Source organism: Oryctolagus cuniculus, chromosome 13, assembly GCF_051225735.1.
Source record: "Oryctolagus cuniculus isolate XC-2025 breed Fujian yellow rabbit chromosome 13, ASM5122573v1, whole genome shotgun sequence".
Classification (NCBI taxonomy): Eukaryota; Metazoa; Chordata; class Mammalia; order Lagomorpha; family Leporidae; genus Oryctolagus; species Oryctolagus cuniculus.
In genome coordinates, this window is record NC_142879.1 from 70,075,582 (window position 1) to 70,097,848 (window position 22,267).

At 49.5% G+C, this 22,267-nt stretch overlaps 1 protein-coding gene across 1 annotated transcript; it reads left to right on the forward strand.

The window, feature by feature from the left end:
- The first annotated feature begins 447 nt into the window (after positions 1-447).
- Positions 448-17,713, forward strand: LOC149122660 (phytanoyl-CoA dioxygenase, peroxisomal-like). Its single transcript, XM_089312333.1, has 9 exons — positions 448-1,085; positions 1,562-1,620; positions 3,891-4,001; positions 4,595-4,763; positions 8,182-8,263; positions 9,859-10,040; positions 13,368-13,517; positions 16,164-16,298; positions 17,444-17,713. The coding sequence occupies exons 1-9, from the start codon at positions 1,011-1,013 to the stop codon at positions 17,495-17,497; spliced, it is 1,017 nt and encodes a 338-aa protein (XP_089168459.1). The 5' UTR covers positions 448-1,010; the 3' UTR covers positions 17,498-17,713.
- Positions 17,714-22,267: the final 4,554 nt, after the last annotated feature.

A 22,267-nucleotide genomic window follows, 5' to 3' on the forward strand; every position in this document is an offset into this window, starting at 1 on the left:
GAAGGAAGGAAGGAAGGAAGGAAGGAAGGAAGGAAGTAAAAGAACATCCCTTGGAGTTTAAACAGATGAAGGACGATTGTAGTCGTTCAAGGATTTTATCTTCTCGCGGTGACAATCATACATTGAAACATAATCTTAAAAAATGTTTTAACAGAGCCGAGGCGGGGATCTTCACACACCTGCTCAACGAGGGCATTTGAGAGCAGCATAACCAGTGCAGGTCTAAGTAGGTGGGAACGCAGTCACTGCCAGGCCCAGTGCGGGCGAGGTCTGAGCTCCAAGCAGGTGACAGGTGAGCCCCATTCATATTTTTAGTTAGTTTCTCTCTCTCTCTCTCTCTCTCTCTCTCTCTCTCTCTCTCTCTCTCTTTCTTCTTAGCAGTTCCTACTGCTCACCAGGCGAGGGCGGTAGGGAGACACCAGTTGGTCCGCTCCCCATCTGGTAGTTGCTCCTCCAAGGCTCAGCCTCTGAAGTGGGGCTCAAAAGACAGGTGCGCCTCCGCGATCCCAGCCGGCCAGCAAAGGATCAGGATCTTGCATGCGGTGACCCGGGAGGCGGCGGAGGTTAACAGGGAGTAGGGCAAGGAGCAGGCCCGAGGTCCTTCTGCTACCTCGGGGGCTCTGGGGGAGGAGGGGTCACAGGCCAAAGGGCTCAGGCGTGTGACTTGCACGGGTGAACCTTTGACTTTGCGTGCGCTCTGCAGTTAGTGGAAGGAGAGCCACGTGGGGTTAAACGGATTGGGTCCCTTCTCCGCTCAGCCACGGGTCACTGGAGGGCCTCCGTCCAGTCCCTGGCCCCCAAGTCTGGGTGCTGCCGGGAGGACCCCCCTCCCCCCGGTCGCTGGGAGAACGTCCCCGCAGCCCGGTGGCCCGGCCAGCCCACGCCGGGGCGGCGAACCAGGGATCCCTAGTGCCGCGCGCGTCCACGCCCCGGTCTTGGGCGGGGCCGCCCCGCCTCCGGTGCTGCCTGCAGAGTTAAGTCCGAGGCCATGGGGTCTCAGCACCGCCGTCATGGATCAGCTGCGCGCTGGCGCCCGCCTGAGGATCGTGCTGGGACACCTCGGCCACCCCTTGGCCGCGGCCATCGTATCCTTGTGCCTGCGCGCGCTGCTCGGGCCCGGGCCCGGGGCGATGGCCTCCGTGTGCTCGTCCCCTCTAGGTCACTTTTCCCCCAGAGCGAGCCGGGCAGCGGGGAGGAGGCCGTGCGCCCTTAGGGGCTCCGTTTCTTGCTTTGCGGTCTCGGGAGGTGATCCGGAGGAGGACTTTGCCATTTTCTCTGAGGCCGCCCAGAGCCCTGCTCACAAATGCCAAAGCGGGGGGTGCTGCATCTTCCGGCCACCTCCAGGGTCCTTGTGAAGATGAAGTGAGGTGGTAGAGGCCAAAGCGCCTTAGCCGCGGTGTGCACCTGTCCGAGGAGGAGTGAAGTCAGAGCTCCCGCGTCTGTTCAGGAAGATGCCTGTCTCCTGAGAACTGAACTAGCACGGAGGGGTGGGGGTGGGGGGCTATTTCTCGGAACGGCTTGCTCCTCGGTTTTACCTTATTTGCCTTAATTCACGTCCTAGGTAGCCCACCCCACTTCAGGGACATCTTCCCCTGCCAGTTTCCAGCCTCAGAAATTCCAGTAAGTAGATCTAACTGTGATTTTTTATTTTTTTTAAACGATTTATTTTATTTGAAAAAGGTACACAGAGAGAGAAGGAGACGCAGAGAGAGAGAGAGAGAGAGAGGTCTACCATCCGTTGGTTCAGTCCCCAATTGGCCGCAACAGCACGACCTGTGCCGATCCGAAGCCAGGAGCCAGGAGCCAGGAGCTTCTTCGGGTCTCCCAAGAGGGTTCTGGGGCCAAGCACTTGGGCCATCTGCTACTACTTCCCCGGGCCATCAGCAGGCAGCTGGTTTGGAACTGGAGCTGCTGGTATTTGAACCGGTGCCTATATGGGATGCTGGTGTCACAGGCAGATGCTTAACCTACTATACCACAGCACCAGTCCTCCAGAACTAGTTCTAATCAGTAAAGTTGGGGAAAATGTTTCGTGTGTTCACTTTAATTTTCTATATGTAAATTTCAGAAGGAAGGAACAGTATCAGAAACTACATAACTAATAACCCAGGCATGATATATATTACATTTAAATTAGCTTCTAGTTATATTGACATATTAGCTAGCTAGCATCTCTGGCATATCTTAAGTCACTTTTGATAGAGAAAGCTTTGACCTTCATAAATATTCTTCTTGTAATAAATATTATTAGCAATAATTCCAATTTTTAAATTGCTGGTTAAGATTTATACTTATTTATGGGATATGATGTTGTAATTTGATACATGTATGCAATATAAAATGATCAAATGGGGTAATTAGTTTTTCTACCTCTCAGATACCATTTCTTCTGCTCTACGTGGTTTCAAGTGCATAATTAATTGCTCTAGAGTCCAGGTACCCTGCTGTGTTACAGAGCAGAAGGGCTCACGTCAAGGAGTGGGTTATGTAGCTTGAGTCTGTGGACATGCTGTGTACTTACTTGGATGTTGTCACTTTGATTACTTCTACGAATGCACCAACCAGAAAATTAAAAGTGTATTAAATTGTTTCCCATCTGAAAAACCACATATATTCATTACACCAAAAATCTTATATACTCATCTATAATTCCATTGCTGAAAGGCACTCACTCTTACAAATTATTTTTGATATATTGTTGCAGGTTTTAAACTTTTCTTCTAAGTTTTTATTGATGTATTTTCATTTTATCTGAAAGGGAGAGAGAGAGAGAGAGAGAGAAAGACAATGGCAAAAAAAGAGAGAGTGAGCTACCACCCCCTGGTTCACTCTCCAGAGGAACACAGTAGTTGAGACTAGGCCGAGGCTGAAGCCAGGAGCCCAGAATTCCTTCCAAGTCTCTGACGTGGGTGCAGGAATCCAAGCCGCTGAGCCATCATCTCTTGCCTCCCAGGATGCACATTAAGAGGAAGTTGGATCAGAGATGGAGTAGCCAAGACTCGAACCAGGCACTCAGGAATGGGATGTAGGTGTCTCAGGGGATGACTTACGCTGCTGCTCCAAACACCTGCCCCTGCAGTCTTTCCACAAGTAGTGTCTTGGCTTTACATCACGGTCCTCATATCGTATTAGAAGAAACATCATCCAAACTACCATATGCCCTTTATTTTTAATATTTATTTATTTGAAAGAGTTACACACAGAGAGGAGAGGCAGAGAGAGAGAGAGAGAGAGAGAGAGAGAGAGAGAGAGAGGTCTTCTACCCACTGGTTCACTCTCCAGTTGGCCACAATGGCTGGAACTGTGCCAATCCAAAGCCAGGAGATTCCTCTGGATCTCCCACTTGGGTTGGTTGTGGGGGCCCAAGGACTTGGACCATTTTCTGCTGCTTTCCCAGTGCATAGCAGAGAGCTGGATCAGAGGTGGAGCAGCTGGGTCTCAAACTGGCATCCATATGGGATACCGGCACTACAGGCAGTGGCTTAACCCGCTATGCCACAGCACTGGCCCCATGCCTTTTATTTTTAATGCTGGAGTCATAAGCTATTGAGTGGATATACCGGGGTGTTCAAAAAGTCTGTGGAAAATCTAGACTGTGAAAATACTCTGCATAGATTTCAAAAAAATTCTTTGTACCTCAATAAACTTGTATTTTTACTCTATTTCCCTCAAACTGTTTGAAGTACGCTCATAATGTTGGATAATTTTTCTTCTATTACTGCAGTTTTTTGGGGGGTTAATTACAGTCCTTGCTTTTTAGGTTGTTTTAGATTAGTTCCTTACAGTGAGGAACAGAAATAACAGATTGGAGAGTAGAGTATGAATCTTTCTTAGGTTCTTGATACATGTTGTTTTCTTATAAGGATATTTGGAAATCTTTTCTTCTTTAGGTATACTCTGGATAATAATGTTCTAAGCCTAGAACAGAGAAAATTTTATGAAGAAAACGGGTATCTGGTCATTAAGAATCTGGTGTCGCATGCTGACATTCAGCGCTTCAGGTACGGTAGCACTCTTTGTTCGTTATGAACTGTGTGTTCTGTGGCATGAGGACCCGAGTCAAGACCCGCCTCTCCCTGATCCGTGTTTGCAGTGATTCACTTTGTTAGGAGCTGGGTATGAGCTCTGGGCTAGACTGAGGGCCTCGTCCTGGGCCATCTGCCTAGGTTTCCGCGACTCCGTGTCCCCTCCCTGCTACATTTCATCTGTGCAATGGCCATCGGGACAGTGTCGCCATCCCAGTGGCTAAGACTAAGTACAGTGACAAGTAAGGAAAACGTAGCAAGTGGGGGCTGGCACGCGGTGAACGCGACTGGCGTGTGGCCATCATTTTTACCATGCAACCAAAAGCACAAAACTGTTTCCCTGCAGGTTTGCCAAGCTGAGCAATGTTTTCATTGTGGTAGGGTGATCCCTGCCTGGCAGTAAGGAGGCTGGCACGTCTGAGGTGGCCGTGTCCCCTCCCTGTCGCCAGGACTATTCTGTTGTGCAGGGAAACCTGCTGCTGGAGTCTGTAGGTCCCTCTGGCAGGGCGGGGCCGGACAGGTGCTGGGAGCCCGGCTTCATGACACCGTATGCAAATTTATTTTCCTAGGAGTGAGTTTGAAAGAATCTGCAGAAAGGAGGTGAGACCACCGGGCTTAATGGTGATGAAAGATGTGGCCATTGTGAAATCGGAGCATAACCTGAGTGAGAAATCAGTTACCAAGGTCCAGGACTTCCAGGAAGACGAGGAGCTCTTCAGATACTGCACCCTGCCCGAGGTCAGAGGCTCTGTGTGCTGGGCTTGTGTGTGGCATCACCGGGCTGTAAGCCTGCACCCCTGCCCCCAGATCTGCTGCTCCTGCCCCTTCCCACATGTGGCTCTAAGCGCTGTAGTCTGCAGCTGGAGGTGCTTTGGGCCCCCAGTGGGTATTTGGCGGTTTTTGGTTGGCTCCCGTTGGCTTCTCCTGGGTGGGAGCCGGGGATGCCGCAGTAGCGGGGCTCAGCCATGCTACAGTGCCCAGAGCCAGAGCAGCCCCCTCCCCAGACAGAGAATGACCGCACCCGCAGCGCCAGGGATGGCAGCCTTGAGGAGCCGTGTGTCTGTTGAGAAGGAACAGAATTCTGGGTGAACGGGACACAGCCCTTCCAAGACAACGGGCGTGAAGTTACTGGGGCCACGATACGTAAACTCATGTATTTTTTTTCTTTTGATTATTTACTTGAGAGATAGAAGTTACAGAATGAGAGAGGGAGAGACAGAGGTCTTCCATCTGCCGGTTCCCTCCCCAAATAGCCGCAACAGCTGGAGCTGGGCGCATCCGAAGCTATGAGTAGGAGCTTCTTCCGGGGCTCCCATGTGGGTTCAGGGGCCCAAGGACTTGGGCCATCTTCCACTGCTTTCCCAGGCCATAGCAGAGAGCTGGATTGGAAGTGGAGCCCCTGAGACTTGAACCGGCGCCCATATCGGAATCTGATGCTGCAGGCGACAGCTTTACCTGCTATGCCACAGCACTGGCCCCAGGATGCTTTGATTTAAAAATCAGATTTCTTTTTTTTTGAAAAAGAGCATTCTTTTTTTTTTTTTTTTGACAGGCAGAGTTAGACAGTGAGAGATGGAGAGACAGAGAGAAAGGTCTTCCTTTCATTGGTTCACCCCACAAATGGCTGCTGCAGCCGGAGTGCTACACCCATCTGAAGCCAGGAGCCAGGTTCTTCCTCCTGGTCTCCCATGTGGGTGCAGGGCCCAAGCACTTGGGCCATCCTCCATTGCCTTCCTGGACCACAGCAGAGAGCTAGACTGGAAGAGGAGCAACCAGGACAGAATCCGTCGCCCCAACTGGGACTAGAACCCAACGTACCGGAGCCACAGGCAGAGGATTAACCAAGTGAGCTGCGGCGCCATCCAAGAGTATTATTCTTTAAGCATGAACCATATTTACAAAAAAGATCTAAACAGGCCAGCCCCCCGGCTCAATAGGCTAATCTTCCACCTGCGGCACTGGTACACCGGGTTCTAGTCCCGGTCGGGGCGCCGGATTCTGTCCCGGTTGCTCCTCTTCCTGTCCAGCTCTCTGCTGTGGCCTGGGTGTGTGTAGTGGAGGATGGCCCAAGTGCTTGGGCCCTGCACCCGCATGGGAGACCAAGAGAAACACCTGGCTCCTGGCTTTGGATCAGCGTGATGCGCCGGCCGAGCGTGCTGTCCACAGCGGCAATTGGAAGGTGAACCAACGGAAAAGAAAGACCTTTCTCTCTGCTTCTCTCTCACTGTCCACTCTGCCTGTCAAAATTAAATAAATAAATCAAATTAAAAACAAATAAGAAAAGGTCTAAGCAGTACACAAAGACATGAAGCAAAAAGGAGTGACCCCAGCTCCCCGGAACCTCGCTCCCTGTTGAGTGTATACGTCGGGAATTCTCTCACTTGTACATCTCCTGCCTGTGTCGGGGATCAGGAACCTCCTGGCTGTCACCTTGTGTTTTTCACTTACAGTGGGTGCCTGTCATCCTCCCATAGCCCTCTGCATGGAGCCACCTGGTAACTTTCAAACTGCAGTATACCAGAGTCTTAGTTTCCGAGCCATTTGTTGGAATGGCTCAGCAGGAGGCTTCCCAGGGAGTATAGGAATTATAAGCAGGTGCTGTTAGAGAGCTTGGTTCCCAGAGGTGGGCTGTACAGGGATGCCACCTGTGCCGTCACATCCAGGTCCCAGACAGAGGACCGAGGGGAAGCGGCCCCCTGGACTGTCGTGCAGTCCTGTGCTGGAGATGGAACTCGGCTGCGGGATGGTGGGTGACAACTTGTGGTTGGCGAAACGCTGCTGTGAATACCTTGGGTGAATATTGGCAGTTCCTGTAGCGCCCTCAGGAGGTACGAGTTACGTGAATGGTTACTTCTCTGTCCATGTGTTGGGAAGCATCACCAGCACATCGAACTCAACGATTTTCAGGAAGTTAGTACTGGGGATAAGATTTAGAAGGAAGCTGATGTAATTGAGGCAAGTGACTGGCTAAAGAACAGTACGGAGGACAGCAGGGATGGTGGGGATGGCTCTCAGCCGTGGGGGTTTATAAGCGCGAGCCCAAGTGAAGGTGCACAGTCCCAGGCTTGGTGTAGACAGAACCGTGAGGCCTGCCTCTCGAGCTGTTTGTACATTTCAAGTGTTTCAGGCTGTAACTGCCAACATTCCCGACCTAGCAGAGATCAGGCTGTGAGGAGGAGCGGGCCCTGCCTCCTGTTTTGGAATCAGACCCGGCCACGCTTGAATGCCGTCTTCTTCCCTGATCTGACTTCACCCTTGGCCGTGCACCCACAATGCTCCCAGGTCATGACTGAGTCAGTATCTTGATTCTCACGGGACCTCCAACTGCACAGGCACAGGACCTGCTTTTCTTGTCCACTGCTGCACGCCTGCTTCCTGTGACTGGGCCTGCTTCCTGCCTATGTGAAGACGTGGAGGGGAGGGCACACTGGTTGTGCAGTGTCCTCTGAGTTGCTGCCCTGCTCTGACCTGGCCGCTCCTGACAGCAGCGAATCCTGCTGAGCTCTTCCTTTCTTCTCTTACTGTCTGAGAGGCAGACTGATGGAGAAATCTCCACTCACAATTCTACTCCACAGATGCCCATAAGTGTCCAGGGCTGGGCCTGCCAAAGGTGGGCGCTGGAACTCAATCCAGGTCTCCCACGTGGGTGGCAAGAACCCAGCGACTTGAGCCATCAGCTGCTCCCTCCCAGCGTGTGCACGAGCAGGGAGCTGGAATTGGGCACAGAGCTGGGACTCAAACCCAGCTGCCGGGCCAGATGCTGCCCTTGGGCCCACTTAGGCAGGGTCGTTCTTGTGCAGGGTCTCCAAGAAGAAAAAGGAAGCCGTTTCTCCCTGGGCACTGTCTGTGGCTTTGGGTGGCAGAAGGGCTGGTCCTGGCCTTCTAGGCTGATACCTTACAGAAACGCACCCCTTTCTGGTAGAAGAGAAACAGGTTATATTCCCAGCTACTCAGACAAGCCTGCCCAATTCAACGGGTTGTAGATTTAGAGTGGTTTCCAGTTTCTGGATTTTCTGCCATGCTTTGTTCGCAGTGTTGTGAAATACTGACTGTTACCATCTTGCCTGTCATAGAGTAGCTGGCCTTGGTGCCACTGGCCTGTACTTCTGATTGCCCATGAAACTTTGTTCCTCCCCCTCCCCCTTATTTTTCTTAGATCTTGAAATATGTGGAGTGCTTCACTGGACCCAATATTATGGCCATGCACGCAATGCTGATTAACAAACCTCCAGATGTTGGTAAAGGACTCTTCTTATTTTTTTTTATTTAATTTTATTTTTTTAAACTTTTATTTAATAAATATAAATTTCAAAAGTACAGTTTTGGATTATAGCGTTTTCCCCCCCGTAACCTCCCTCCAACCCTCTTTCTTTTTTTTTTTTAACTTTTATTTAATGAATAGAAATTTCCAAAGTACAGCTTATGGATTACAATGACTTCCCCCCCATAACGTCCCTCCCAACCACAACCCTCCCCTTTCCCACTCCCTCTCCCCTTCCATTCTCATCAAGATTCATTTTCGTTTCTCTTTATATACAGAAGATCAGTTTAGCATACATTAAGTAAAGATTTCAACAGTTTGCTCCCACACAGAAACAAGAAGTGAAAAATACTGTTTGAGTACTAGTTATAGCATTAAATCACAATGTACAGCATACTAAGGACAAAGATCCTACATGAGGAGTAAGTGCACAGTGACTCCTGTTGTTGACTTAACAAATTGACACTCTTGTTTATGGCATCAGTAATCACCCTGGGCTCTTGTCATGAGCTGCCAAGGCTATGGAAGCCCCCTGAGTTCACTGGTGGGTGGCAGGGGCCCAAGCACTTGGGCCATCTTCTGCTGCCTTCCCAGGTGCATCAGAAGGGAGCTGCGTTGGAAGTGCAGCATTCAGGACTGGAACCAGCGCTCATAAAGGATGCCAGCATTGTAGGTGGTACTTAACCAGCGGTGCCACCACAGTACTCCAGGACTCTTCTTATTAAGGAGAAGCAAGAAAAAATTGTTCAATTAACATATGTGAGGTTGATGTTCTGACCTTGGTGGTGCAGAACTTCCAGGCTTCTGGCTTCAGACTGGCTTTGCTCCTGCAGTTGTAGTGGCTGGTTCACTCCCCAAATGGCCACAATGACCAAAGCTGGGCCGATCCAAAGCCAGGAGCTTCTTCTGGGTCTCCTACGCAAGTGCAGGGGCCCAAGGACTTGGGCCACAGTAAACTGCTTTCTCAGGCCATTGCACAGAGCTGGATCGGAAGTGGAGCAGCCAAGACTGAAACCCCCACCCATATGGGATGTGGCACTGCTACTCCACAGTACTGGCCCCTTCGCATTTGATTTGACATCCAGTTGGTTGCTTCTCTCTCAAGGTTGATTTTTCTGTAGTGTTGTTTCATTTCCTGGGGATAGTTCATTTTTCTGGTTTTCTAGGCAAAGGATAAGGAATTCTGAGACTTGGACAAATGTCTTTTTAAGACATTAGATTTAATTTGATTATTTATTTAAAATTAAAAAAAATTTGAGAAGAAAAGAGAGAGAGCGAGAGCCCTCTCAAGAAAGAGCCCATCTTCTGATTCACTCCCTGATACTTGCAATGCCTGGGGCTGGGCCAGGAACTCAATCCAGGTACCCACCTGGGTGGCAGGAACTAAGGTACTTGAACCATCTTCACCCAGTGCCTTCCAGGGTGCAGAGTGGCAAGAAACTGGAGTTAGGAGCCAGGACTGAGTATCACACCCAGGCATCTGAATGGGGATGCAGATGTCCTCACCAGTGTCTTAACCACAGGGCCTCTTGTCTGCCCTTGAACGTCTATTAACAGCAGGTTCTCTTTCAGGCAAGAAGACGTCCCGTCATCCCTTGCACCAGGATCTGTACTATTTCCCCTTCCGGCCCAGCAATCTCATTGTTTGTGCGTGGACCGCGATGGAGCACATTGACCGGAACAACGGTTGTCTGGTGGTGCTTCCCGGCACCCACAAAGGCCCCCTGAAGCCGCACAACTACCCGCAGTGGGGGGTAGGTCTGTCTAGGAGCCGAATCTCCTTCCCGGTTTTAAATTTCACTCAGCATCCATAAAGAGCATACAGGGGAGAGGGCACTGCCTTTCTTAGCCAAGCGCTGTCCTGAGACTTAGAAGTGCGATCAGTTGGAGGATGTCAGACCAAACACCCAGTGTAGTTGTCCTTTGAACACGCGTTTGAAAACCGGCCCAGGTGGGGAACTTGAGCAGGTGCTGCGGAGGGCCCGAGATGGCATGGCCTAATCGCAGAGGAAGACGTAAGCACTTCAGCCCTGGATGTGGGTGATACGTGCCCCCCGAGTCTGCTCGCTGACTGTGGCTCTGAGAGCGGAGAAGAGGAAGGGATCGTGTGCTCCAACTGCAAAGGCCAGCAGGGCTCTTCGGAGGGCTGGTCGGGGGAGAATGGCCCAAGCAGAGAGGCCTGGTTTAAAGGGCAGAGAGACAGAAAGAGAGGGGAGGGGTGGGGGGGGGAGAGGGTGCGAGAGAGAGGGAGAGAGAGAGAGAGCTCCTCCATCTGCAAATTCACTCCCCAAATGATCACAACAGCCAGGGCTTGGACAGGTGTCCCCAGTAGGTGGCAGGGACACACTGTACTTGTCACCTGCTGTGTCGCAGGATGTGTGTCAGCAAGAAGCTGGGTCCAGAAGCCTAGGAACCAGGACTCAAACCAGGCATTCTGATGTGGCATGTGGGTTTCCCAGTCATCATCTTTGCCCCAAACTGAGCATATTTTGAGTCTATAACATGATCACTTTGATACACACACACACAAACACACCCTTGTGCAATCCCCACCACAATCGAGATAAGCTCTCTTAATCACAGGTAAACACTGAGTTACTTTCTGGCTTTGTTCATCCGTGCAGCTGTAGATGCTGGGGACTGGTATGCTCCTTTAAGCCAATGAGTGGCGGCATCAGATCGGTCCTTGAGGAAGAATAGGCTGACACTCTGGCCCAGGATGCACTGGAGCTGTGGGCGTCCAGAGCCAGAGGAACCAGAAGGAGATCATGAGCATTTGAGGCGTAAGATGAGGAGGTCGGGAAGGCCTGAGAGATGGTTGGGCTGGAAGAGCACCTGCGGCAGGAAGTGGGGGTTGTAGGTCTTTAGAAGTGAAGAACCTCTGAACGTTCGACTCCGTTAGTTAGAATTCTTGCACGGATGATTAGTGTTACGTGAAAATATTTCAGTCTGGATCCTGTTAGAAAAACTTGGAATTGTGAGATCATCCATGAAGTTCCGGTTTTGGTGAGAGTTAATGCAAGTAAGCAGCAGGAGAGGCTCTGGATGCCTTAGGCCGAGGGATGTCTGTAGGACTCCAGGGCCAGGCTGGGGCTGTCCCCTCTGTGGGGCTCAGAGTGGTGGCAGCTGCAGGGCTGGGGGTCTGACTCACTGAGCCTGGGTCACGTTTCCACCTTTTGCCAGAAGAGAAGGGCACTGGGTCAAGGTTCACCACTCTGCAGCAGGGAAGTGGGCGCAGACAGAGGCATGGGATTTGGGATCCCTTGGGAAGCTGAATGGGTGCTCCTGCCTCCCTGCCCCCCAGTGACCCATGTAAACTCCCACACTGTGAACTTTATTGTCTTTCTCGCTGTCTGTCTTTCCTCTCTCCCTTCCTTCCCTCCTCCCTCTCTTTCCCTCGCTGTCTCCCTCCCTCCCTCTGTCCCTTCCTTCCTTCTCTTTTTCTTTCAGAGACAAACACAGCGCATGCATGCACTCCCATCTACTGGTTCACGCTCCCCAGAAACCCGCAGTGGCAGAGACCAAGGAGCTGGGAGCTCAGGCCAGGTCTCTCATGTGGGTGGCAGGAACCCAAGTAATTTTTTAAAATAGGAGCTTACAGCTTATTATTTTATTTATTTTTAAGATATTTTTATTTATTTGAAAGGCAGAGTTACAGAGAGAGGTAGAGACTGAGAGAGAGAGGTCTTCCATCCACTAGTTCACTCCCCAGATGGCCACAATGGCTAAAGCTGTGCAGATCCGAAGTCAGGAGCCAGGAGCTTTTTCTGGGTCTCCCATGTGGGTGCAGGGGCCCAAGGACTTGGGCCATCCTACACTGAACTCCTGGAGCACAGCAGAGAGCTGTTCCGAAGAGGAGCAGTCGGAACTAGAACTAGCACTCATATGGGATGCTGGTTCTGGCTCTTCAGGCCAAGGCTTTAACCCACTGTGCCATAGCACCGGCCCCAGGAACCCAAGTGCTTGCCCCATATTCTGCTGCCTCGCAGGGTCGGCATTAGTTGAAGCTGGAGGCGGGTATGGAACTCAGGCCCCTGATGTGGAGTGTAGGCATCTACACAGCTAAGCCAAACCACACCCTGAGGCTTGCAAGCTTTACATGCTTCTCACTTGTGTTTCTGCAATAAAGAAGCAACCCATTACCTAAAGCGATAACTTGCTTTGGAAACAGTTTGAAACAAACACCAAATGTATTCTTTTTGTTTTTTTCTTACTAAGGACGTGACATAAATGGTTTTGAGCAAAAAGTAAATAAAGTACAAATTGAGCATTTCCACCCTGCCCCTATTTCAGAAGGACTGGCCTCTCAGAGACGCGCCCCTGTAATGGAAAAGAATGTTCGCGAGCTCTGGGAGAGGACACTGCTGGCAAAGACTGTTACAGAGTCAGCTGGCAGGGTCAGGAGGAGGGCGGATAAGGGTGACCCCTGTACTGATCCAAAAAGCAAAGCCCGTCTGTGGCTTCCTGTTTGACTCAGTCATGAAATTTCAAAGATTTTAATACCAACACATGACTTCTCAAACCAGGCACCGAGAGGCTTTTGTGTATGGAAAACTTTGTCTTTCTTTCTGTTTTTTTTTTAAAGGTTCTTTTATTTATTTGAAAGGCAGAGATACACACACACACACACACACACACAGAGCGCGAGAGAGAGTGAGAGGGAGCGACAGGGAGTGAGAGGGAGTGAGAGAGCACTTCCATCTGCTGGTTCCCTCCCCAAGGGCTGGGGTTGGGCCAAGCTAAAGCCGGGAGCTTCTTCCTGGTCTCCCACATTGGTGCAGGCACCCAGGTTCTTGGGCCAACATCTGTTGCCTTCTCAGACACATTAGCAGGAAGCTGGATTGGAAGTGGAGCAGGCAGGACTCGAACTGGCGCCAATATGGGATGCGAGCATTATAGGCCAAAGCTTAACCCATGTACCACAGTGCTGGCCCCTGAACACTTTTCCAAGACTGATTCAGATGTCTCTTTCTCTTGGAAGAACAGAGAGCGCCCGTGCTCCCGTGGTGAGCCGTTGAACAAGTTTTTACTGATGCTGCTGCTTCCTCGTGTTTAGCTGTGTCTTCTCTTGTGTGTCGCAGGGAGGAGTTAACATAATGTACCACGGGATCCAGGACTACGAGAAGAACAACGCCCGCGTGCACCTTGTGATGGAGAAGGGGGACACAGTTTTCTTTCATCCTTTGCTCATCCATGGATCCGGGCGGAACAGAACCCAAGGCTTCCGGAAGGTATGCGTTCACGTTGCTGCAGCTTTCAGAGATGATGAGTTAGAAACAAAAATTTTAAGATATATGAAAATGTGAAGGGTGTGCGAGTTTTAACTAAACTGGACTTTAGTCCAGTTTGTTTACCAGGAAATCAATTTCTGGGCCTTGTGCCTTTTTGGCTCTTATCAGTGAGAAGCCAGAGGACCTCAGGATCCTAATCATGTGGATATTACTACTGACACATGAACGTGCTCGGGATGGCTTCTTCTGGGGCAAAAATGTGGAATTTAGATGCTTGTGTAAAGGATAACCAGAGGGAACTTCATGTTAATATTACTGCTGGGAAAACAGTATTGAGCCAATACTGTTGTATTGATTCTGAATTGATTGCCCTGAAGCCAGAATGGACTTCAGCCATATATATGCATCTGTATATATCTATATCTACATAGATATAGAGATATATATAGAGATATATATGTATCTTTTTTAATCCCTTGGCCTTAGAAGGTTTTAATTTCATTGCTTGCATTCAAAAGGGAATGAGGATCCTCACACACCCCGGATGGTTGACTTCTTGGTCTCACAGACTGACGGTCCCATGGGTGCACATTCTCCCAGGATAACATGCTGTCCACACCCAATACTGGAGCTCCTTTGGGGCCCAGTGGGGCTTTCCAGTTCATCATGCTGTTCCCACCAATCCCTGAAGCCTCTCTGAGGCCAAAGGTCAGGGGTCACATTTCATGTTCCATCCATTCATTTTCTTCCCTGGGCTCAGTAGGGCCCAGATTAGGCTGAGGCAAGTTGAGGAAGCCTCCCCAGGGGCAAAATTTAAGGGGATGAGGCCAGCGCTGTGGTGTAGTAGACTAAGCCTCTGCTTGTGGTGCTGGCATCCATATGTCTGTTGGTTCGTGTCCCAGCTGCTCCTCTTCCAATCCAGAGTCTACTATGGCTGGGAAAGCAGTGGAAGATGGCCCAAGTGCTTGGGTCCCTCCACCCACATGGGAGACCCGGATGAAGCTCCTGGCTTTGTCCTGGCCCAGCTCTGGCCATTGTGGTCATTTGGGGTGTGAACCAGCAGATGGTGGATCTTTCTGTCTTTCTCTGTCTCTGTACTTGACCTCTCAAAAAAAAAAAAAAAAACTTAAAAAAATTCAGAGGATTCCAATAAAACCTCAGCAATCAAGGTCCCTTACATTTTTCCCAAGTCACAATGAACACAAACAACCCATCCTGTGCAACAATGCCAGAATCTTAAATAGAAGATGGGATTGGACTCTGCACTCACACAGCCCTCCGAGCCACAGGAGTGAGGAGGTGCAGGGACAGTTATGCAAATGTCGCTGTGGGTTTTACTACCTGACTGTGCAGTGTTCCTCCAGGATGTTTTCAGTAGCCTTAATGCCCTGGAAAAATATTAATCATCATGACATAACAATGTGAATGCCGGCGCACACGTGTTTGCCTTTGCCTGGGGCTCTGCTGTGGCTACACGGGGGCTCACCTAAGGAAATGGAGTTTGTCACTCCACTCTCTGGAAGCTCCATGTGTTGGGCAAAGTAGTAAGTCCTCCTGCAGGGTGCAGTCACCTTAAGATATCTGACCTGTGGCAAAGACAGTGAGTTTTAACGTTGCTTTGCCACTTAGGTCTGTGTATAAGTTTTTCTGGAACGGGAAGAACCACATAACTTAAGCCTTTGCCTTGAAGGAAACAGCGGCCTTGGCCTTGAAGTGTTCCCTCTGATTTGCGAGGAGGTGGGCATGGGTTTTCTTTCCACGGTGTCTTTTGTTTTCATGCTTGCCATCAGAATACTAACCCTCCCAAATTTGGCAGGGGGACTAGCCTTGGAACTAAGAAGATGACGGGCTACTTGGGATACCTGGCTTTGTGGGGCTTAGGAAAATCCCATGGCAAAGTTCTCTCACCTAGGGGATTGTGTTTCCTGTCCCCTCTATACCTTTTCTTTTCTTAAAGATGTACTTTTTATTTAAAAGGCAAAGTGACAGAGAAAGAGAGAGAGAGAGAGAGAGGATCTTTGATGCACTGGTTCACTCCTCAAATGGCTGCAATAGCCAGAGCTGGGCCAGGCTGAAAGCAGAATCCTGGAAGTCTGTGTGGGGCAAGGACCCAAGTGCTTTCCCAAGAGAGGTCTTCCATCCACTGGTTCCCTCCCCAATTGGCTGCAATGGCCAGAGCTGGGCTGATCTGAAGCCAGGAGCCAGGAGCTTCTTCCAAGTCCACACATGGGTGCAGGGGACCAAGTAATTAGGCCATCTTCTACTACCTTCCCAGGCCCTAGCAGAGAGCTGGATTGGAAGAGGAGCAGCCAGGACATGAACCAGTGCCCATATGGGACGCTGGTGATATAGGCAAAGGCTTAGTTCACTATGCCACAGCACCAGCCCCCCATCTACACCTTTTAAAAAACAATGATCGGCTCAGCTGCCTCAGTTATCACACCTGGTTAAAACCATTTGTAAATTTTCAGTTAGCCTTTAACTGGGGTCCTGGGAGAGGGATGGAGCTGAGCTACAGAGACACTGATTTTGTGTCCCATGGAGCAGGCTTCCAGTGTAGAATTGGATGGGTAAGAGAAGGCCTCCCTGCCTGGTTGGTTGCTGGCAGCAATGGGATGTGTTTCTCAATTTCACCACTCTCCACAGGCCATTTCCTGCCATTACGCCAGTGCCGACTGCCACTACATTGATGTGGAGGGCACCAGCCAAGAAAACATTGGGAAGGAAGCTTCACGAATGGCGGATAAATTCCAGGGCTATGAGGGCACCGTGGACTTGAAGGTACGCTTGTGAAAAATTAGGTACAGGTGTCAGGTGTGTCTTCAGATGCTTCATGGTTCTCCCACCCAGGTTAATTCTGGGAGGTGCAGAGTGCACCTTCTGAAGTAGCTTCCCAGCATGAGAATCTTCTTCCTTCATTACCTGCAGGTGTGACCCCAGCTGGCAGGTCTTGGCATTTTTCCCACGAAATCTTGTCCCTTGCCTTTTGTTCAGTCCTTAAAATGCCTCACACAGACAACCTAATCTGTCCACTGGGACTTATATCTGACACCCTGAATTTCAACATAGGATAAACACAGTATGCAGTCAGCTCTGCTTAATTGCAAGTTCTGCGTCTGTAGAGTCAATCATCCAATGTATAAAAGACAAGCAGAAACATTTGAAAAAATATTCCACTTGTTCTGAATACATACAGACCTGTTCCTTATTAACGAGCAGACAGTCAAAGCTACCGGTGACCAGCAGACAAATTGTCTGTGTCATTAGTCCCTGAATGATCCAGAACAGCTGTTTACATAGCATAGTCATTGTACTAATATTATGAAGACTCTAAAGATGACTTGAAGTAGGCAGGAGGATGTGCACAGGTTAGATTCAGGTTTTATACACTACTTGATACTCAGACGAGGGACTGGAGCAGCCTTAGATGTTGTATTCCCTGGGGGTCCTGGAACCAGTGCCCTGAAGATATGATGAGGTCCAGCTGCACATATGTTTGAATTCAGCAAGGCTATGCTGAATAAATGCCTCCTATATTTAATTGAGTTATCGAGCAGGTCATTGTTCCTCAGGCTTACTGGGAATGGCGGTACTAATTGTTGTGATCTGCTTTATAATTCTTTGTGAGGTATCAAAGCACGTTCATGTCCATTCTCCTGTTTTCTTCTCCCAGCCCTAGCGTTACGAGACATTCCCTGCAGTTAGCAGGTGCACCACCTCAGCCAGGGCTGGCGATGTGGGGCCCCCACTGACTTAGTGTGGTGGCACTATTTTAGATATTACATTAATTGGAGTCTGAGAACATGGTTTACTTACTAACCAGTGTAGCAATTATGGGGAATTTTCCCCCTATTTAACCCTATGTAGATGGTGAGTAGGCAAATAGAAGTGTTCCATAAATTCCTTCTGTTTGGCCTTATTTCCAGGATGTTTTTATATTTCGAAGTCGACTTGTGAAGGGGGAACGAGTCAACCTTTGAAACCACCCTTTGCTAAAACTCTCCTACAGGAACCCAAAACAAAACCAGGTGTCAGAAGAAAACCCTTCCCTTGTGATGGTGTCATCTGTGCTATCACTCGTTAACAAAATCACAAACCATGGCTCAGGTACTTGATTGCATACAGTGAATTCTGCAGTGCAATGAGGGTGTGGTGATGGAAGTAAAAACAGTAAAACTGAAATAGTATTGTCTCAAGGAAAATCATCTGGAGTTACAACAAGATTAATAAAGATAGTTGACATAATTTCAGTGTGTGAAGTCGGTTATTTCGTTCAGTTGCTGAAATGAATGCTTTGGAACTCAGGAAGAGCTGAGGTTTGCATTTCTGTCCTGATAAACCCACAACCTACCAATTTCCTGTCGTGACAGATGCTTCTCCAATTAAGAACACCATATAACACATTGACCTTTTATTAAAGGCTTCAGGAGGACATAATAAAGACACAGTAAGGGTCTGATACAGGCCTTCTTGCACAACTTGCTCAACCCAACTGTCCTCCTTAAGAAACCCACCTGGTATTTCTGTTCTTTTAAAAATTAGTTTATTTATTTGAGAGGCAGAGTTACAGACAGAGAGGGGGAGAGACAGAGAGATCTTCTATGCACTGCTTACTCCCTACGTGGCCAAAGACAGGAGCCAGGAGCATCTTCTGTGTCTCCCATGTGAGTGAAGTGGCCCAAGGACTTGGGCTATCTTCCACTGCTTTCCCAAGCCATGAGCAGGGAGTTGGATTGGAAGTGGAGCAGCCAGGACTTGAACCAGCATCCACACGGGATGCCTGCACTGCAGGTGGAGGCTTAGCCTACTATTGCCACAATGCTGGCCCCTACCTCTGATCTTTTCCTCTGTTCAGATGGTGTGTTCTATTGGGCAGGGCAGTCGAAAGCCTTGAGCATTTATGAATGAAACACCACTTCCTTCATTGTACAGAGAAAGTTTTAGGTACTTTTGCCTGGATTGGAAGTATCCATGGACTGGAGAGGACTTCACCACAGCACCATATTTCTGGACCAGTGGAGGGCAGCAAGGAAACACAGTCTTGATTTTTAAAATTGTAGTTAGGACTTTAGTGAGAAAAAATAACAAAGGGTCGCTTTCTTGCCATTCTGCTAAGCAGAAATGTCCCCAAATCTAGCATCACCTTTCTGGTCGGTTTCTTTGTAGGGACACCTTGTTTAGGACTTGTTCCATCTGGAAACCAGGGTTGCCAAGGGACTCCTGGGGAGGATTTGAGCAGACTGGATTGTGGAATGGCGCTAAAATGTAAAGAAGGAATGCCAGTGTGAATAGATAGCACTTAGGCAACACTGTTTTGTTCTGGACTAAACTTCCCAAGCTGGTTTCAAACTTCAGTGTTAAAAAAAGGGTGTGTGTGTGTGTGGCATTGTGGCATAGTGCGTGGAGCTTGTTTGAAAAGAGTGGATTTGGGGCCGGTGCTGTGGCATAGTGGGTAAAGCCGCCGCCTTCAGTGCTGGCATCCCATATGGGTGCTGGTTGAAGTCCTGGCTGCTCCATTTCTGATCCAGCTCTCTGCTATGGCCTGGGAAAGCAGTAGAAGATGGCTCAAGTCCTTGGGCCCCTGTACCTGCATGGGAGACCCTGAAGAAGCTCCTGGCTCCTGGCTTGGATTGGCAGACTCTGGCTGTTGTGGCCATTTGGGGAATGAACCAGTATATGGAAGACTTTCTTTCTCTCTCTCTCTCTGCCTCTGTAACACTGGCTTTCAAATAAATAAGTACATTAAAAAATAAAGACAAAAAAAAAAAAACTTCTGTAGGAAAAGTAGATAGCACAAGATGTTGTTTCTGTCCATGTGTATTTGTGAGTGAAAGCCAACCAATCAGGACGTCACATTTTATCCATGGTTTTGTCCATGAAGGAAAAGAACAGCTGAGGAAATGGGCACTGCTCATCGTCTGTGTGGATCCCAGGCGAGTGGAGGAGAGAGGAGGAGCTGTAAAGTGGATGGCACTGGTGCTTGTCAGAATGAGGGCTGCCTGGTGCCTCAGAGGCTGGACTTGGCCTGGGCTGCTGTTCCTTTCAGCAGAGACTAATCTAGAAGTTAATGCTCAAACAAAGCACAAAACGAAACAAAAGGAAAGGCTTCCCTTGTATGAATTTTGGGACTCCCAGCTTAGGAAAACCAAAGGTCTTTGCTCACTGTCTACAGTGCAAGCCTTCCTCGACTCACCTTTCATTCCTGTGTTCTTTTTTTTTTTTTTTTCAATTGTAAAATGCCCCTAATGGAAACTCTTCCACATAAATCAGGTTTGTTTTTTCCATAACTTTTGTTTAAAAAAGACTCATTTTATTTATTTGAAAGGCAGAGTTACAGTGAGAGAAGTAGAGAGAGAATCTTCCATCTGCTGGTTCACTCCCCAATGGCCATAATGGCTGGAGCTGGACCAGTCCAAAGCAAGGAGCTTTTCTGGGTCTCACATATGGGTACAGGGACCCAAACACTTGGGCCATCTTCTGCTGCTTTCCCAGGCACATTAGCAGGGAGCTGGATCAGAAGTGGAGTAGCAAGGACTCAAATTGGTGGTCATATGGGATGCCGGTGCTGCAGGCAACAGCTTAGCATGTTATACCACAACACCAACCCAACATAAACTGTTTTTTTATTTAAGACTTACTTATTTGAGAGGCAGAGTTAGAGAGAGGTAGAGACAGAGAGAGAGAGAGAGAGGTCTTCCATCCACTGGTTCACTCCACAAATGGCTGCAACTGCTGAAGCTGAGCCAATCAGAAGCCAGCAGCTTCTTCGGGGTCTCCCATGCAGGTGCAGGGGCCCAAGGACTTGGGCCATCTTCTACTGGTATCCCAGGCCATAGCAGAGAGCTGGATCAGAAGTGGAGCAGCAGAGACCCGAACTGGTGCCCATAGAGGATGCTGGCACTGCACACCAAGGCTTTAATCAACTGTACCACAGCGTCAGCACCCATATGCCATTTTTTAAAAAGATTGATTTTATTTATTTGAAAGAGTTACAGAGAGAGGTAGAGACAGAGAGAGAGGTCTTCTGTCTGCTGGTTTCCTCCCCAGATGACTGCAACGTCCAGAGCTTCTCGATCCGAAGCCAGGAGCCAGGAGCTTCTTCTGGGTCTTCCATGCAGGTGCAGGGGCCCAAGGACTTGGGCCATCTTCTACTGGTATCCCAGGCCATAGCAGAGAGCTGGATCAGAAATGGAGCAGCCAGGACTAAAACCAGCACCATATAGGATGTTGGGGCTTCAGGCCAGGGCGTTAACCCGCAGATAGTTTATTACAGTTGGAACCACATGTTATATAGCCAAGACCAGCCAATCTGGTCAAGGGGCGGTCTATGCCCCAACCAATCACAGCCTGTTGCCAGGCAGCTTCTAAAGCCAGGTGGGTTTCAAAGCCATTCCTGAGTAACTGACGCTCGCTTGCCAGTGGCCACCTTGGCATGGCCTTCTCATTCCACCACAGACTGTGACTTCACAATGACTCCAAGGAATGCACCTGTTTGGGCTCAAGTTAGATTGAAGCCTAGAAGCTTAGAGAAACCTAATGAAGGAGTTGGTGAAGAGGCTGAGGAGACGTTAAAAAGCTGTTTTCCGTGCTCATGAGGGCCACGTTGATAAATCAGGAGAGATCTTGGCAGGCTCTAAGGAGGAACACCTCGTAAATGAAGCCCTGGGGCAGCCGTCCCGTGGACCTCCTTCCCTGAAGGTCGCCAGGCCTGCAGGCTGGATGCTTTGCAAGAGGAAGGGTTTCACACAACAGCGGAGGCCGTGCAACCCCAGGCCCACAATTCCCAGCAAGCTGACCTCTCGGAGCCTGTTTCCTCATCTATAAAGTATCTACAATATGACTGCTCTGTAGGCTGTTTGTACGGGACTCACAGGATGATATATTGCGGCGAGGGTGGGGTGGGGTGGGGAGTGCTGCACAGCCCAGATTCCTCTCAGTAATACAGAACACAATTCCTGCCGCTGCTAGGACTGTCAGTAAACAGCCTTCAAATGCCAGCCTCTTTGGGAATGGCCTCCGCGGCAGAGCTGCCTCCACCAAGGTCACGCCCTTTCCCCTGTGACTGACCAACGTGGAGGCAGAAAGCCTTGGCCAGGGGCTGGCATTGTGGCACAGCAGGTTAAGCCACTGCTTGCAAGGCTGGCATCCCATGTAAATGCTGGCTTGAGTCCTGGGTGCTCTATTTCTGATGCAGCTTCCTAGTAAGGCGCCTATGAAGGCAGTGGAGGATGGCCCAAGGGCTTGGGCCCCTGTCACCCACACAGGAGATCCCTGTGGAGTTCCCGGCTCCTGGCTGCAGCCTGGCCCGACCCTAGCAGTGTGGTCAACTGGGGAGTGAACCAGCAGATGGAAGATTCTCATTCTCTCTCTCTCTCTCTCTCTCTCTCTCTCTGATTCTGCCTGTGAAATAAATAAGTCTTTAAAAAAAGTCATTAAAAAAAAGTCATGGGGACCAATGTTGTGGCGTAGCAAGTAAAGCAGCCACCTGCATTACTGGCTTACCATATGGGTCATGGTTTGAGTCCTGAGTGCTGCATTTCCTATCTAGCTCCCTGCTAATGTCCCTGGGAAAGCAATGGAAGATGGCCCATGTACTTGGACTCCAGCACCCATGTGGGAGACCCAGATGAAGCTCCTGGTACCTGGCTTTGGCCTTGCCCTGCCCTGGCTGTTGCAGCCATCTGAGGAATGAACCATAAGATGGAAGGCCTTTCTCTTTGTTAGGAGCCAGGAGCTTCTTCCAGGTCTTC

Bases quoted from the DNA above. Each gene is read 5' to 3' on its own strand.
- LOC149122660 (XM_089312333.1), top strand. From the start codon at position 1,011: ATGGATCAGCTGCGCGCTGGCGCCCGCCTGAGGATCGTGCTGGGACAC. The intron at 8,264-9,858 runs GTAAAGGACTCT...GTTCTCTTTCAG, and splicing joins TAACAAACCTCCAGATGTTG to GCAAGAAGACGTCCCGTCAT. The intron at 10,041-13,367 runs GTAGGTCTGTCT...TGTGTGTCGCAG, and splicing joins ACAACTACCCGCAGTGGGGG to GGAGGAGTTAACATAATGTA.